The 16736-nt window shown below is 38.6% G+C and overlaps 1 protein-coding gene across 1 annotated transcript in view; it reads left to right on the forward strand.

Annotated features, from left to right (window-relative positions):
• The window catches only part of cdkal1 (CDK5 regulatory subunit associated protein 1-like 1), a 258244-nt gene that overhangs the window by 186416 nt on the left and 55092 nt on the right, over positions 1 to 16736 (forward strand). Inside the window, exon 13 of the mRNA XM_026183920.2 lies at positions 12767 to 12829. Coding sequence (XP_026039705.1) covers positions 12767 to 12829 — 63 coding nt within the window. The remainder of the gene's footprint in view (positions 1 to 12766; positions 12830 to 16736) is intronic.

Here is a 16736-nt window from a genome sequence, read left to right on the forward strand (position 1 = left end):
CATATCACACTCAGTCACACCAACGTTTTCTTGACCTTTTCGCTCATGGATTTCTCAGCTAGATTGCTGTTTGGCGGAACTAAATTCTTATATAATGAGCTAAAGCGTTCATATGTATTATATCAATGCTAAGTAATAATGTAGTTGAACTTTATGATCACGCCGTTGATTATACACATTTTTTTCTTCATAATACACTTTAGCAATAGTACACCTTGTGATTTTTTTTTTCCACTTAAGGAACTAAACTTAACACGCGATTATTTGCAGTTGTTTGTAAAAATCTTTACTCGTGGAAAATTATTTACTATTACTAAAATATGATCCTGTTTCTAAAGTTATTGGACAAAACGTGCAACAAAATGCAACAGCTCACATTACTGAAGTGCTGCCGTTGCACATGTGCTGCTTGTGTTTGTACTTCTACCTGAAATATTTTCTTTGACCTCCTTTTTCTTTAGTTTGACCTTTTACATATGCTGTACTCTATACCGTGTTGTCTTCTTTCTTGCCTTTATACTCCAATACTCTGTGCCATCAAAGTGTTGACACATCTCTTTCAAGTGGAGTGTCTTCATAAGTCATTCTCTTTTTCCCCTTTTCTCGCCTTCCTCACTTTGCTCTCTGAGGAGAAGCCGGGTGCTTCCTAGAGGGATCAATCCCCAGACACAACCACACTGCAGCTTCTATTCTTCTTTATTTCCCTCTTCGTCCCTTCTCCTCTGACCTTTATTGTCTGTGTTTGGATTATAGCACAATCAGTCCAAGACTTCATTCAGCTTTTTGAGTTTGAAATGTGACATGTAAGAAGACCTTTAATTGTCAAATTAGCATCTTTTTGTAAGACAAGAGCTTACAAAACTGCTTCAAAATAACTCAAAACACTGTAAAATCCTAAAAACTGGACTTCACTGAACTGCAGTGCTCTGCTTTTAATACATACAGAATATGGTTTGGCATTTTGCTGAAATAAACAAGCTAACCTAATCAAGAAGCTGATTGAATGTAGGGCTGTGCCATTATGGCCTAAAAGTACTATTGCAATTATTTATCATGTTTTTTTTTTTTATTGATTTTAAGCATCAGAAATATTTTTATTGTAGTGTCAGTTAAATATAACACTGATATGTTAACATTATCGTTATCTTTATTCGTGCTGCAAATCTTTGCATCAAAATAAAATAGTTCCTACTTATTTAAATTCATAGAGTCACTTAAAATAAAGTGAAGTAAATTACAATGTAAACATATTTGATATAAAGAAGCAAAATATCAAGTCTTTCAATTCTTTCATCGTGGCTGATTAATGGATGTGAATAAAATTTATAACTCAACATCTATGAGATCTCTCTCCATTTCCCCTGTGATGCACTGCCACTTTGGTAAAGTACCATATTTGTCCAGTAGGTAACTCTTTTTCCTGAAGTCTTACTAGTAGTCGTAAGTTGTTACTCACTGTGTTTATTGGACAAATGGAATACAACTACGGGACTACATTGTGGATTTCAGTGTTCTTGGTGACCTGGATGGTTACCAGTGCTGGGAATAACAGCATTGCAAGTAACGGCGTTACTAACAGCATTACTTTTTTCCAGTTACAAGTAATCTAACTAATTACTATTCCTATCGTTACAACGCCGTTACAGTTACTAACAAGAAAATGCGGTCCATTACTATTTTTCAACAAACAGACGGTTGAAGCTGTGTTCAGCTTACCGCATCTTATATCAGTTGTACGGAAGTAGCTGACTACGCAAGTAATCTGGACGCTACAGCTTTAAGCAGCTGCGTGCGCTCCCGCGGACGGTAATCACGATCACTGTCTAGCACAACACCTGGAGCTAAGGGGGCAAAACAATAAGTTAGGACTGTCGATATATCGAGTTTTTTAAAAATATCGATATTTTTATACGAGATATAAGATGTGACAATATCGTTTATATCGATATAGTCTTTGTTACGTAATTATACTTGTGGAGCCGCAAGTTTGCCTCTCTTTCGTCAACTTTTGACTCTACGCAACGATACTCTGCCTCGCCTCTCTTTCACTGAACACAACTCCCCCTCCCCCATCGCTTCACCTGCAGGCAACGACAAGATATACACGGCAAATCTCCGTTTACGACTTACCACCCATCGCCCTGTGTGTGGGACTGGACGGCGTCAACGTGTTAATGAGCTAACCGCGCTAACGCCACGCAGCCCAGAGGGGCTGCACAGCCTAAAATCCTTTCATTTTCTCAAAAGTTGACAGCGCGCCTTATGTATGAATTCTGGTTGTGATTGATGACCGCGAACCGATTTTATGTGGTACACGGCGCTCAGCAATCTGTCAAAAAATGTTTTGGTACGACTTTGGTAAGCTACGGAGCTGCACCGCTTGATAGATTGTCAGAGCATTACAGCTACCGAGGAGCCTCGCGGAGTAATACGTACTGTGCTTCAATGTAATATTACCGTATTGTGTGTGTATAAGGACCATAAATGGCACCTGTTAAGAGACATGGTTACGAAGAGGATTTCAAACTCAAGGCTGTCAGTCACGCAGTAGAACTTGGGAACAGAGCAGCTGTGAAATCTGTCTTTGTTATTATGCTCAGCGTCTTTTAGTTTACATTTTGACTGCACAATTGTGAGCTCTTTATGCACAAAAACAACATAGTTTTCTTTTATTTATGGAGCATTATTATTTAATAAATGCTCATAATTTATTTTTGAGTAATTTTTTTCATGTACATCTGTGCTGTATGTTAATAAAAGTGCCTGTGTGACATCTGGGACACAGCGTGACTAAGAACTCTTTTTGTTCTTTATGGCTTTAAAAAAATATCGAGATATATATCGTATATCGCCATCCAGCTAAAAAATATCGAGATATGAATTTTGGGTCTTATCGCCCAGTCCTAGCATGAGTGCTGCTGTTTGACTGCAGAAGAATAAAGTAGTCGTGGTAAGCCGATCACATGACCACTTAAAGACAAAGCAACAAGGTGATATATACCAGTTTATAAATTGTGTTGATAGGCCACGTAAAACCACAGTCATGATAAACAATATATACGCGGCGTTTTTTCCTCAATAGTTTCGTCACATTTACTGTCTAAGGACAGCGCTAGCAAGCACTCTCTACTTATGAGCAAAAACAAACAAACAAACAAAAACAAAAAACAGGACGTTTTAGGAGTGACGGCGAGAGAGAGAGAGAGCAAGCGAGCAGAAAAAGAGAGAGAGCGAGTTTTGATATGTGAGAGATTTGTGACATTTAGCATGTTTGGAGTGTGTAGTTGTCTTGTGTAGTTAGTTTGTAGTGTTGTGGACAGTTTTGTGTTGTGTGTCAGAACAATGAGGCGACTGCTGTCTCCAGGTAGAAACAGGACTGATACACCTGCTGCTGTCAGACCTGCAGGCATCAGGCTGTGATGTTCTCCTTTATAGTGGACAGAAATTGTTTTTTGGGAGTGGCACAAATAATTTGTGTGGCATCTTATTGAGTGCAGAACAGCTGATTGTTCTGTAAATAGTTTGAAATGGTTATTTAAAAAATCAAGGTAAAAGGTAAATAACTTTGTTGTTTGCAAAACTTGTGCATAGGATTTTAAAATTGACAATTTATATTTGCATTTAAAGTTATGAAATGTGATTCATTAAACATGTTTGTGGTTGTTACACTAAAAAATATAACTTTTTCTACTCTGATTTTGTTTTTTGTCTGATTTTAGATCAATTGTGTTAATACAGTATGTCAAAATGAAAACATAAGTTTACATTCAGACACGTGAGGTTGTGCTGAAAAGGATGACACCAAACAAGGCAAAGTAAATAGTTTTTAAAGGTGAAATGTGGAGGGAAAATCAAAAGTAGTTAAAAATGGCCAATTATACCTGGGACCCCAGGGTATAATTTTTTTTTTTTTTAAGTAACCCAATAGTTACTTTTCAAGTAATTAATTACTTTCAGAATATTGTAACTCAGTTACTTTTTTGAAGAAGTAACTAGTAACTATAATTAATTACGTTTTCAAAGTAACTTGCCCAACACTGATGGTTACACAGACACACTGATGAGGCTCGCTTTTATAGACATCTGAGCTGATGCTGGGCAATTCACGAAGGTAACGTGTTCCTGGCCTTTATGTATTCTTCATACTGCGATTAGCTGTGTTGCATGTAAAGGATCCAGGACTTCATCTCCTGCCACGCCAGATGTTTGCATTTTGTCTTGATGATCTGTTACCTGTTGCATTTCTGTTTTTCATCCTAGTGTTATTAGGCTGAAACATCACATGCAGGCATGTGGAGTCAGGCAGTGATGAAGAGAGCGCTGTATTTGCTTTTTTCTTTAGCGCCCTGTTGGCAGAGCGCTCATTTTGAAAATAGTTTGATCATCGAGCACGATTGATATAAAAATTAAACTGTGTAGCCCTAAATAGATGCCGTGATATGTCGGTCCAAAACCTGTGACCTGGCAGTCACCCGTGCCGTGTTCATTGCTCAGTATTGCACCCAGATACCATCATGGATCCAGAAGTTTTAACTGTACACCAAAAACATGCTGGATATTTCTTATCTTGGTGAGGCAACATCTGTGGTTTAAATAGTTCTCAAATTGATACTGTTGCACTGAGTCACTGGGTATACTGGAAAAAAATCATTGTAATAAAGAACAGACTTGCCTCACATGGACAAAAGTCCATATTTAGGTGCCTAGAATAAGATGGCAATCATTTGTTTTTTGTTATTAAACTTTATAGAAAATGTACATTTTGAGGAACAATTTAAAAGTGACAGAGAATGGTATACATTTCTTGTCAGAGAGACAAGAAATATATACTCGTGTGGCTCTCTATACCGTACACCTGCTTCAGTGGTTAACATCACTGCATCAGTCAGCATGCACCTGTTTTCAAACACAAACACACACAGCAAACAGACGACATCTAAGCCATGTAGGGTCGGTCATTAATAAAGTGCACCAGATGGTTTGTCTGGAATACAACTGTGTTCAATAGCCACAGGAGGGATGGATGGAGAACTAGATGGATTAGGAATGGAGGTCTTAGATAAAGAGTGTGTAGGAAAGGAGAGCAGATAGAAAGCACTGCTGAAAGGGAGATGGATGGAGGAAATAATGAGACAGGAAGAAACGCATAAAGGGACATGTCCACCGTGATGCATGTTGGGGGTTCTGCACAGATGTAAATGTATGTAGTGAGGTTTTTCATAGTTACAGTTTGGTTTTGAGGGAAATAAAGTAAACCATATTTACTATATTGTACCAATGACTGCTAATGGGTCACCACAGGGCATCTTCTATGTCCGTCTTGCCCTATCCCTTGCATCCGTCACACCAGCTGTCTGCACAAACTGCTTCTCTACTCCCTTGAATCTTCTGTGTTCTTGCCCAGCAGCTCTGTATTCAACATCCTATCTCCAACATATCCACTGTCCCTTCTCTACACGTGTCCAAACCAGCTTTGTCTCCAAGCCACTCAGCCTGAATTTGTGTCTGATACACTCATTGCTAATGTTGTCCATCTTGGACACCCTCAATGAAAATCGCAGAATCTCTGGTCCGGGCTCCTGTCTTTTTGTTAGTGCCACTGTCTCCTGAAAATACATCTGTATTGTACTGATGAGACTCGATGTCACTGTGTAGAAACGACTCCTTTTCAAAAACGAGGTTTTTTTTCACGCTTTGCTGCTTTGGCACTCGATGAGCTGAGGACAGAAAAGAGAATTTGGTGCAAATATTTGGTCATTTCTAAATCCTGATTTTTAAGGTTAAATTGTTTTAATTTGACATTCTATTCTCTAACAAGCAAACAAATATTTGATTAGAAAAATACAGTCATGAGTGAAGCCTGTCCATCTTCACGTCCAGCTGTCCTGTTCTGTTATGACCTGCTGTATTAGATGACTTATGAGAGAATACTCACTTTAGATTCGAGTGTAGGAAAACACAAAGAACAGGAGACCACATGGATGGAGAGAGAAAGCTATCGTGTTGAGAATAAAGGGAAGTGAATATTATTAGCTTGGATCCCTCTAATCATCCCCAGGTGACTCGAACCTAGCCTTGATGAATGAACTTGCTAAGTAGAAGCTGTTTGGATGTCTGCTGGTGAGGCCGGGTTTTCCAGTGAGCAGCTGCACGAGACAAAGAAAAGAAAAAAGTGATAGCGAAAGAGATTGGCTGCTCAAATGGGACAGTGTTTTTAATTTCCCCTGGTTGTAATTGGTTAAAAACTCCATTACCCACGAGGCACCAGTGCAGTAGCTGTCAAAGTAAAACAGCTGGCCAGCCACCAGTAGCTCCATCTTCAAGCCTCTGTATCATCTATCTATGCCTGGACGCACACTCAGAAAAATCCACGCTTCCCCTCCGTCTCTGTCTGTATTTGAGACAAAACACTCCTACATGCATAACAGGGGAGCTAATAACAGTTGGTTAAAGGGAGTCTAGCAGGTATTAAGTTGAGTTAATGGTTAAATTGCTGTCTATGCTAGGGAGGCCTACATTTGATTAATGAGCTCCTAACCCACTAATAATAGAAGACATTGCATTTTAATGATACTTTTTTTTTTCTTTTTTAATTCAAATGATTTTTTTCTGTGTATAGGTCATCAGTGCGCTGTTATAGCTGGAGGGAAAAGCAATAATAGTGTGTGAAAAATAAAGTAGGCTTTTTGACTGAAGGGAATTTTGTTTGATGTTGAAGAAGGACGATTGTGGTGAATAAAGTGTCATTTTTTTTAATTTGGAGAAATTCTTAATTAGAACACTTTGACTGTTGGTGCACTTGAAGCATATACTCTCAAGAAAGCTTTTCAAAACCCTTTGGAATTATGTAGATATCATAATTGATTACTCACAAAATGTGATTTGATCTTTTTCTAAATCACAGTTATAGACAACAATAATCTGACTAGACAAATAACACAGCAACAGCCATACTTATCATGCCTTATTGAACACACTGAGTAATCACTTTACAGCCCGGGCTCGAGAAATATACGAGCCTCGGTGGTAATGACTCCCCAAAAGCTACTTGGAACCAGGTGTTCCATTAAAACGAATGCAATTAGAAGTGCAGGTTGTAGATGTGCTTCACCTTAAAAACAAAGGTGTACAAAATCTGGTTACTTTAGAAGAAGCATTTTACACTTTTGCAGCATTTCCTACTTTGTATCCATCAATCTATTAAAAAAATGGGTGGCAAGAGCTCTGTTGCTGCTCTCCCTAATAGTAGTTGTGCCACAAAGATACCACCAAGAACAAAATGTGCAATTCGGAAAGAGCTGATATAATCTAAGGACACCATGAAGGAAATCAAAAGAATTAAGAACATCTCGGGCAATGTTCTCATATCTCATTGGATAATGTTCTGTGCGCAGATGAGACAAATTGACCCTTTTTACCCTTTTATCTTAGCTCTGCACAAACCCAAATTTAGAGGGGAAAGGCAACAAATACTATATGTATTTTTTTATTTTTATCCCTTATAGTCCCCACACGTGAGATTTTTGTAGTCCTCTGCATTTAACCCATTCACTCTAGTTTTACACATTCATGAAGAGACGGGGTAGCTGTTGGTGGATTCGGGGCGAACACTCTACCTACTGAGCCATCCCTTCCCTGTACAACACGGGAGCTGCATAGTTTGGGGCTGTCCTGCTTCATAATGCCTCAGGCTTGGATGGCTTGCAGTCACTGATGGAAGAAGGATTTGGTTATTTTAGGAAATTTTCAGCGACCAGTCTTCGATCTAGTACTCGGAGGAGACGTTGGGTGATCCAAAGTCTTTGGATCTGGCTAAGTCAGGGGCGTGGCTTTAACCCTGGTCAAATGACTCAGGGGGCCTTTTCATGCCAGAAATGTTGATGAACTGAAAGTGCTTTGTAGGAGATAATGATCCACAATTTCTCTTATAAGCAGATACTCATGAAGACTCATGCTGCTAAATAAACTTTGCTACATTTTAGCAGTTTGCATTATATATCTGTGGGACAGTGGTGTGGAAAGCCTCCAGCAAAAGTCCTGGGCTCAGGTCCACTGGCTGGTGCATTTCTGAGTGGCTTTTTCAAAGCCATACATTGGCTTTGAAATGTTTAACTGGCAATTGTAAACTGGATGTAGGTGTAAATGTCTATGTGTTAGCCCTGTGATAGTCTGGTGACCCCGCCTTTTGCCTTATGACAGCTGGGATAGACTCCAGCCCTCGCACAACACTGATTTGACTGAGCGGAAGAGGATGGATGAATGATGAAAAAAAGAGAGTAATATTTTTTATACGCGTTGTTTAACTGAGATAGTGGGTAAGAAAATGTTAGTTTAGTGACCTCTGTGAGAGAGGAAGGTCATAAACCCCACTGTGACCACTCTGTGATGCTTTAGGAGGTGTAAATCCTTCACAGGCACAACTCTGCAGTTGATGCCTCAGGTTCTTTGACTATAGATATAATGACGCTCGAGCTCTATATCATTAACATCTGTTTGCCATTAGGGAAAGACAAGTGGGCGCATATTGGTGACCAGAAGCAATTTAAGTATTGGCAAGATCATTGTTACCTTGCCCCACAACACACAATCATTTTGGCATGCTGGAATAATACCAGTATGGGTTTCATAGACACACACGTGCAATTACACAGAATTCTACTGCCTTGCGTCACAGAGTCATGCAATCGATATTTTTTGTGAATTGACAAACTATGCGCAGGGCCTCACTGAATTGCAGTATATACACAAAAATACTCATTAAAAACAGCTTCTGCTTGTCATGTACAGAGCTGGTAACTTACACACAAAAACATACATATAAAATCAGTCACTCAATCATCAATAAACCATTTAGAATCCCGTTATTAGTTTTATGTTTTAAGTCGGTGAAACTAGCAGTTGTTTCCTGGTCTTAATATTGAATCTTTTCAGATGGTGTCGTTAATGATCACAAAATCAGAGCTTGATCAGATCAACTCTTTATGAGCTTTGTGCTACTACTTGTTTATTAGATAAGATAATTGTATTTTTTATATGATGGCTTTTATATTGTTTACTTGTGTCGCCACTGCTCCTGCGTTGGAATTTGGCTACATTCATGTAATGTCACTTCTGGTTTTATGAAGCATCCGTCTCTGGGGACAACAACAGATGGATGTCATGATAACAACCATTGTTCATCATCACCCTGCTGACAGGTCCACACGCTCACGGATTGGCTTTGCATTGCCGGGTTGTCACTAACACAACCTCGACAGCATGCAAAATTAACTTCGAACATGCACCCAAACACACGCAGATGCACACACACATATCTGTGTACAGAGGGAAAAGTCATACATGTAATGCAGAGCGTTTGGAAAACTCGATAACATTAAAGATGTCATGGGATCATTTTTAGGTGAGGCCAGAATGACTATTTGGACAGATGTCACATTTAAACAAACTAAAGTGTGATGTTTGGTTTGTTTAAATCAGACTCTGGTTCGTTTCCCTTTGGTGTGGTTTGCTTGTAAAAATATGAACATGATAATTGCACTCGGGTGCAGACCGATATATCTGCACCGGAGGAAGTGGTCTAGGTCCGGTTCACAAACAAACTCCAGAGCAGTTTGTCACAGACCGGTTTAATGTCAGACTATATTTTCGTGTTGCGGATAAATACAACAAAATGAAATGAAACGACCAAGACAAAAATTGTGATTTTTTTTTTTCCTTTTTTTGGTAAATATAATAATAAACGCGAATTCAGTGTGTAATTGTGTGACTTTATTAGCAGCGTCCTTCTGATATGAACCAACAACACTGAGAGTAACATCCTCCTCTCTGTCCCTTATTCTCTCTGGTCACTATGGTAAAGCGTAAATATTTCTTTCAAAATAAGACACACAACTACAACACAGGGAAACAGAGTTAACGATAAAAACTTAGAAAACCATAAATTTCACACCCGAGCCTCAACTCTCGCGGCCCAGTACCAAACGACTCGCTGACCAGTCCGGGGTTGGGGACCGCTGATGTAAATGATATTATGTGTTTACAGATCATCTGCGGTCTATTTGAGTTTTAGTCTACACATCTTTACCTCTAGACTATAAACTAATACAAATGATTAGACTTTTACTGCTATAGCTAAGAGTGTAGTTCTTATTCTAGGACCCACAGACAGAGCAGTTGTGGGATAATGAGAGCATTCAGCTTTCTTTAGCAGCTTTCCACAATAGTCGGGAGGTTTAAAGGAATTTTGTAGCTCCTATCTTAAAGGTTAGGAACAGGTAAGTTGACTTGAGAATATTACAAAGCTGTAGGATTTCAAATAATGAGCTGAGGTTTCCACCTCTTTCCGATCTGGTGCGACACTGGGAATGTATCTCTTTTTTTCATGAGTTTTTATCTTTTAACAGCTTTTTTTAGGCTCACATTATCTCTTTTTGTCTTCTGTTTGTCTGTTTTTATGTTGATCTTTGAATCCCTTGTATTCATACCGTTGTCCATATGAGTGTACAGCTTTTGTTTTTTGTGTTAGTCAGTATGTGCCTTCGAGTTGGCACGTTGTTGTTGTTGTTTGTTGTGTTGGTGCGTTGTGTGTATGTGTGCTGCTCCTGAAAAGAACCAAATTCTGCTGAGTATTCATTGGGGCTTGATAAATCTTTACCTGGAGTTAAAGCTGTCTTAGTTGCACTCTCTCACACAAGCACACCATGGAGCATCAATGAATACAGAGTGATGGTAAAAGTTATGAAGGGATGATAAGAAGGGGGAGAAAGGTGTTGAGGAACAATGATGAGATCGCTGCTCAGAGCCGAGGTGCTCAAGGCAAAAGGAGAGAGTGCAAGAAATTATCAAGAGACATACTTACGTGGGGGAGAGTGGGCAAGAGAGCGAAGAATGAATGATTAGAATGAGTTTTCCCCCTCTGGAAAAACAGAACAGGAGGAGGAGGGGCATTGAGGGGTCTGTGGAAAGGCAAAGAAAATGAGAGAAAAGAGGATTTGTGGATTCCAAAGAACCCTTTGGCAGAGGAATAGAGAGGGAATCAGATGAAAACAAGAATGTGAGGATGGCAGTGGGACGGGGCCAATGATTACAGGATTGTATGGATCAGAAGAGGCTTGAGTGAACAGACAATGAGTAAAAGATGGGTAACATATGGAAACAGAAGAAAGCGAATAGATGGGAGGAATGGAGAATAGAGCTACAAGCTATGAGAGGAGCAGAGAACAACAGAAAAGGTCCAAACTGGCCAAAACACAACATTTCTCTTCATACACCACATCTTTTATTGTATTATTATTATTATTTTCTTAATTTGGCCTAATTTTTCTCTTATCTGTGGACTTTAGCAGAGGCTGGCATGCTTCTGAAACTTGACTACACCATGTTGTAAATATGGTTAGTTGAATGTTATGCTTGGTTAGTCAGCAGACATTTTTCCTCTACGTTGAAAGATCAAGCTGTCTTTGCTAGTCTGGAATTAGCCTGTTTGTCCAGCTGTGCAATAGCAGAACAACAGGTTTTCTGTTCAGCATGTACGGCTCATGCTTAAGGACATTCAACTTAACCCTGCACATTCTAACACTCAAAAAGACAGAGACACGAGGGGGGGAGAGCAGGAGGGAGAATAGCTATGAATGCATACTCCCTTTAGGTACAGTACCATATTTATATGCCCTTTCCCTTTAGCCATACATGGCCTAATCAGTGAGCTAATTAGCACTTTCTGTAGCTGCATCAGCCTCATGTAACTCATTGCATTAACAACTGCCACAGATCAAACCGTCGCCTCTCACGCTTGTGCATCTCATTATACAGTAAGTACACGAAGGCCAGACTTTAACTAGAAATGAAGTGAAGCATTTTCTGCCACAGATGGTGTACAGATAAATACATTCCAACTGTCCGTTCATTATTATTATGAATTCATTGTGGGCATACTTATAAGCCTTGGTTTTTTTCCATCCATTTGAAGTAATCCAGTTAATAGCAGTGGAGCTGTAATGTATGTCCATATCTGTATAATATCTCTATGATCATTATCAGAAATACAGAGGACAAGGAAATGCAAATAAGATGTATCACACGTCCAAAGAAATGTTTTACAAACAAAGCAAATAAAGAAGGACGAGAAAATTCAGGCTGTGAATCAGAAATCTTTTGTTTCCATTGTTGAGTCGGACTAGTTCTGTATTTTTGTAGGTTTTTTACCTTACAATATAAAGCACCTTGAGGCAACAGTTCTTGTGTTTTGGCGCTATATAAATAAACCTGAACGGAGTTGTCATTTTAAAGTTCTATTGTTAGTCTTGTAGTAAGAGAGTAATCATGTCTTTTTAACTACGATGGAGCTACATTTAAATCAAAGTGGTTAATTAGCACTAAAGGTTTGAATGTGTTACTGCCACTGTTTCAGGAAAGCTAGCCACAGTCACGATGAGTGGTTAGCCTCTGCTGTTGTTGATCGGTTGATCTTGAAAAGAGTCACTTTTAGATGTTTATTAATAATTGTACCTGAATTAGGTGACAGACGTATGTAACAATGTTTAAGATCAAAAACTGAAACCATCCAAGGTCACAAATCTTCCCGTGGGTTTGCACTTCCAAAAATATGATCACCCCCTCATCCAGCTTCAAACTCGATACTGCACCTCTTTAAGTCTCCATCCAGATTGTCATTAAAAAACATAACGTCATTTATTAGCGAGGTTATTTGTTTTGTGTTAATTATGTAAGTGATTCTTAAACATTTCTTTTTTTTTTCTGTCTGCAGAAGAAGCAAAGAACTAAAGAGCTGTCGCAGGTCTTCCACTCTTACAACCCTTATGACCATAAGGTAAGATCTTTCACTGTTTGTCCCTCAATAACTTTCCTCACCAGCGTGAATTGCAGCATTTCTTTTTCAACACTCTATATTGCTTTATTTGCTCATTTAATGTATCTGAACGAGCCGAGCTTTGAGCTTTCAGTGTCATTCGTCTCTAGACCACAAGGTTAGTTGTTGTAGGTCACCATCGCTGCCTTGTATTCAAGGCTGTGATGAATTTTTTGTCTCTCCAAGATCTATGGCTCTTGTTAGAAATCTAGTGAATGAGGACGGCTCAAGTGTTTGTTCCTGATTGCATTGTGAGAGCGAGCGTGTTTGAGAGAGTGAAGTCTGATATAAAGCTAATCATCTCTGTCCATGTGTGGATCCTCCTGTATTTATCTCTGTCTGGGTTCATACGAAGTGCCATCAAACAGTCATGAACTGCACTTATAAGAAGAAAAAGCCTTACGTGTTATAAAATTCTCTTGGATACTTGAGGACATTCGACTAGAAGTCATTGTTGACGGGCTATTGCTGGGGGACAAATTCACAATGTGCTACTAGATGAGTTGAGGCTTTTTTTCACTCTTAAAACTGTTGTTTGTTGTCTGAGCCACAGCCGTACAGCCAATAGTTGTCACTCTGTTCACACAACATCACAGAAACTCTTACTACACTTACTGCTCTGTGTCATGTGACCTTGGCTTTGTGCTGTTAGCACGGAAAAGAAAATCAAATGTTATCAGATTGACATTTCACAGCAGACCAAAAATGACACTATTCAGGCACGTTTATGATGATGAAACCTTTGGGATGATAACTTTTATGCGTTGCATTCATATTTATATATATATATATATAAAGCCATGTTCTGAAAGGGTCAAACCCAACTCTAATAACCATCTCCCATGAACGAGATCAGTTATATCCAGCTATGTAGCAACACTTTAGCTTAGCTTTTTATTTGTAACAAAGTATTTTGTTTATGTGTTAAGCAGTAATTTTAAAGATTTGGGAGAGTTTTTACTGGTGTAGACACACACCTTTGCAGATGCACACAACCTCAGACAGACATTTAGAAAAATTAGTAGAAAAGAGAATTTTTAGCAAAAGCAGAGAGGGTGAATAAGGAGAAGAAGAGAATGCCATTAAAATTTATAAACGTGTTTTTATCTCAATCACACATGGTTCATAAGCATGCTCTATCTTTAAGTATGATTCTCACGGTGATTGAGAAACCAGATGTGTGACAGTATGCCACTCAGAACTTGGCGTGGTAAGCTGCGGCATCTTGTAAATATCTTTTTACTTTTTTCATCTTCATGTTTTCCTTCTGTTTGTTGAACATGCTGATAAAGTTTAGCTTTATTGAAGAAGTTAAATTCTTACTACTGCAGAAAGCCTCATTAAACCCTGGTCCACTTTGGGATAAATCTTTGAATTTAATAACAGGAAATTTAATAACAGGACGCTACACATAAAGAATATCTGTTTCTGAAATTGCCTTTGAAATAAAACTCATATCGTAAAGCTTATGGCTATTTTCTTTTCAGCTCCACATGCTGTCATCTTTTATGAAAATTCAAAGTATACATGGATGCTTATTTATGAAAGAATGAATTAAGGATTAATTAAGCTGTTGAGATAATACAGTAAATTTTACATATTTTTTATTTTTATTTTGCACATTACATTGTGTTTGTTTATACTGTAGAGCACATTTGTAGCACTTTGTAGTGATCTAGAGTGGGATCATGTGTAGTCTATTTGTACACATTTATACATCCACGGAAATCTTAAAGTTCAACTTAACGATTTATTGGTCAAAAATTGGCAAAAAGCCTTAAAACTTAAAACTATGATTTTTACAAGTGTGCTGCGTATTGTCAACGTACAGAAGGTACTGTATAAGTATTTAAAATGTCATGCCACATTTGACCTATGACGTCTCCTTCAAAGATGAATAGCCTGACCTGAAGGTTCAATTCAATTTTATTTATATAGCGCCAAATCACAACAACAGTCGCCTCAAGGCGCTTTTTATTGTAAGGTAGACCCTACAATGATACATACAGAGAACCCCAACAATCATATGACCCCCTATGAGCAAGCACTTTGTGACAGTGGGAAGGAAAAACTCCCTTTTAACAGGAAGAAACCTCTGGCAGAACCAGGCTCAGGGAGGGGCGGGGCCATCTGCTGCGACCGGTTGATTCAATGCAGAGAGGTCTATTAACTCATAGTGAGTGAGAAAGGTGACTGAAGAAGAAATACTCAATGCATCATGGGAATCCCCAAGCAGCCTATGCCTATTGCAGCATAACTAAGGGAGGATTCAGGGTCACCTGATCCAGATCTAACTATATGCTTTAGCAAAAAGGAAAGTTTGAAGCCTAATCTTAAAAGTAGAGCTAGTGTCTGTCTCCTGAATCCAAATTGGAAGCTGGTTCCACAGAAGAGGGGCCTGAAAACTGAAGGCTCGTCTCCAATTCTACCTTTAAATACTCTAACAAGGAACAACAAGTAAGCCTGCAGTGTGAGAGCGAAGTGCTCTAATGGGGTGATATGGTACTACAAGGTCATTAAGATATGATTGGGCCTGATTATTTATTATTAACGTTAAAGTGATAGTAATGATATTTAGAGCATTGCTTGTATTGACAATATATAACCATACAGGGAAGGATATATGGAGATATTATTACAGTAATCATCATTTAAATTCATTACAGTTTGAATACATGTACAGTGTACCTGAATAAGTATAATCATTTTTGGAAAAGAGAAATTAAGATTAAATGAATGCTCACACGTACTTTAGCCAAATATAAATAAAAAATAATTGTACTCAAAATTTTCTCAGGTACGTTAAAAATGGTTTTGATGGGGGAAATATGTAAAAGGCTGCACTTTAAGCTTGTTTTCACTGCACCGCAAACGTCTTATTCCCTTAACAGTAAAGGTGAAGGTTTTCCTTTAGATTGACAAAAAATATTCCAGCTTGTAGAGTGTTTTTAACACTCTACAAATCAGCTCATGGTATATAAATGTTACCGTTGGTCTTGTTCCTTTTCTAAGATTGTGGAGATGTGTGAATAGATCCCTTTAGATTAAATGTCTGGATGGCCGTGAGATGTGATTTAATGATAGCAAATGTAATGTCAAGCATGCATTCTCCCACAGCAGGCAGAGGTTTTCCTGTCCTTGCCCGTGTTCGTATACTGTGTAAATGTTGAAGCAAATCAGCGTGTATTAAGCCCATATAGCCCTTAGACAAAAATAAATGAAGGCTGATAATGTCCCTCATTTTCCATGATTCCCTTGGGCGTCTGCTAGCTCAGCTTATGGTTTATTTAAGGATATCATGTGTTTACTAACACATCCTATGTCTGTGCGTCTCTGTGCGTGTTTGTGCGCGAGGCTGAGGGAGCGATAACGAGCGAGTCAGCGTTTAGATTTAGAGAGAGGGGAGAAATAGTCGTTTCTGAAGCCATTATTGTTTTTTTGCATCTGCCTGTTGTGATGAAAAGGTCATTAATAAAGACTGAGTTGGGGAGAGGGTTGTGAGTTAGTCGAGGCTTTATTGTAGCTTCAGGGTACCAACCCGATGAAACAATGTTTTTAAATGAACTAATTGTTGTTTTTGTACAGAGCTTGTTTCTTAATCTATCTTCAATAATTCTGAATGACAAACTGAGTAAGTGGCTCGCTAAAATAAAAACCATAAAAGGTTTTTAGAAAGCATACGTGTTTTCTGTCTTTTTCTTTTTGTTTTCACTTTGACATTACAAGTTAAACTATTGCAGTCTGTGCACGGTAAATGGTGTTAAACACCCCCCCCCCCCCCCCCCCCCCCCCCGATATCTGCCTCTAGAGAAAATTATGTTAATATAAATATAAATAATCACCTAGTTTAAAAAATATAAATGTATGA

This window comes from Astatotilapia calliptera, chromosome 11 (genome assembly GCF_964374335.1).
Source record: "Astatotilapia calliptera chromosome 11, fAstCal68.1, whole genome shotgun sequence".
NCBI lineage: Eukaryota > Metazoa > Chordata > Actinopteri > Cichliformes > Cichlidae > Astatotilapia > Astatotilapia calliptera.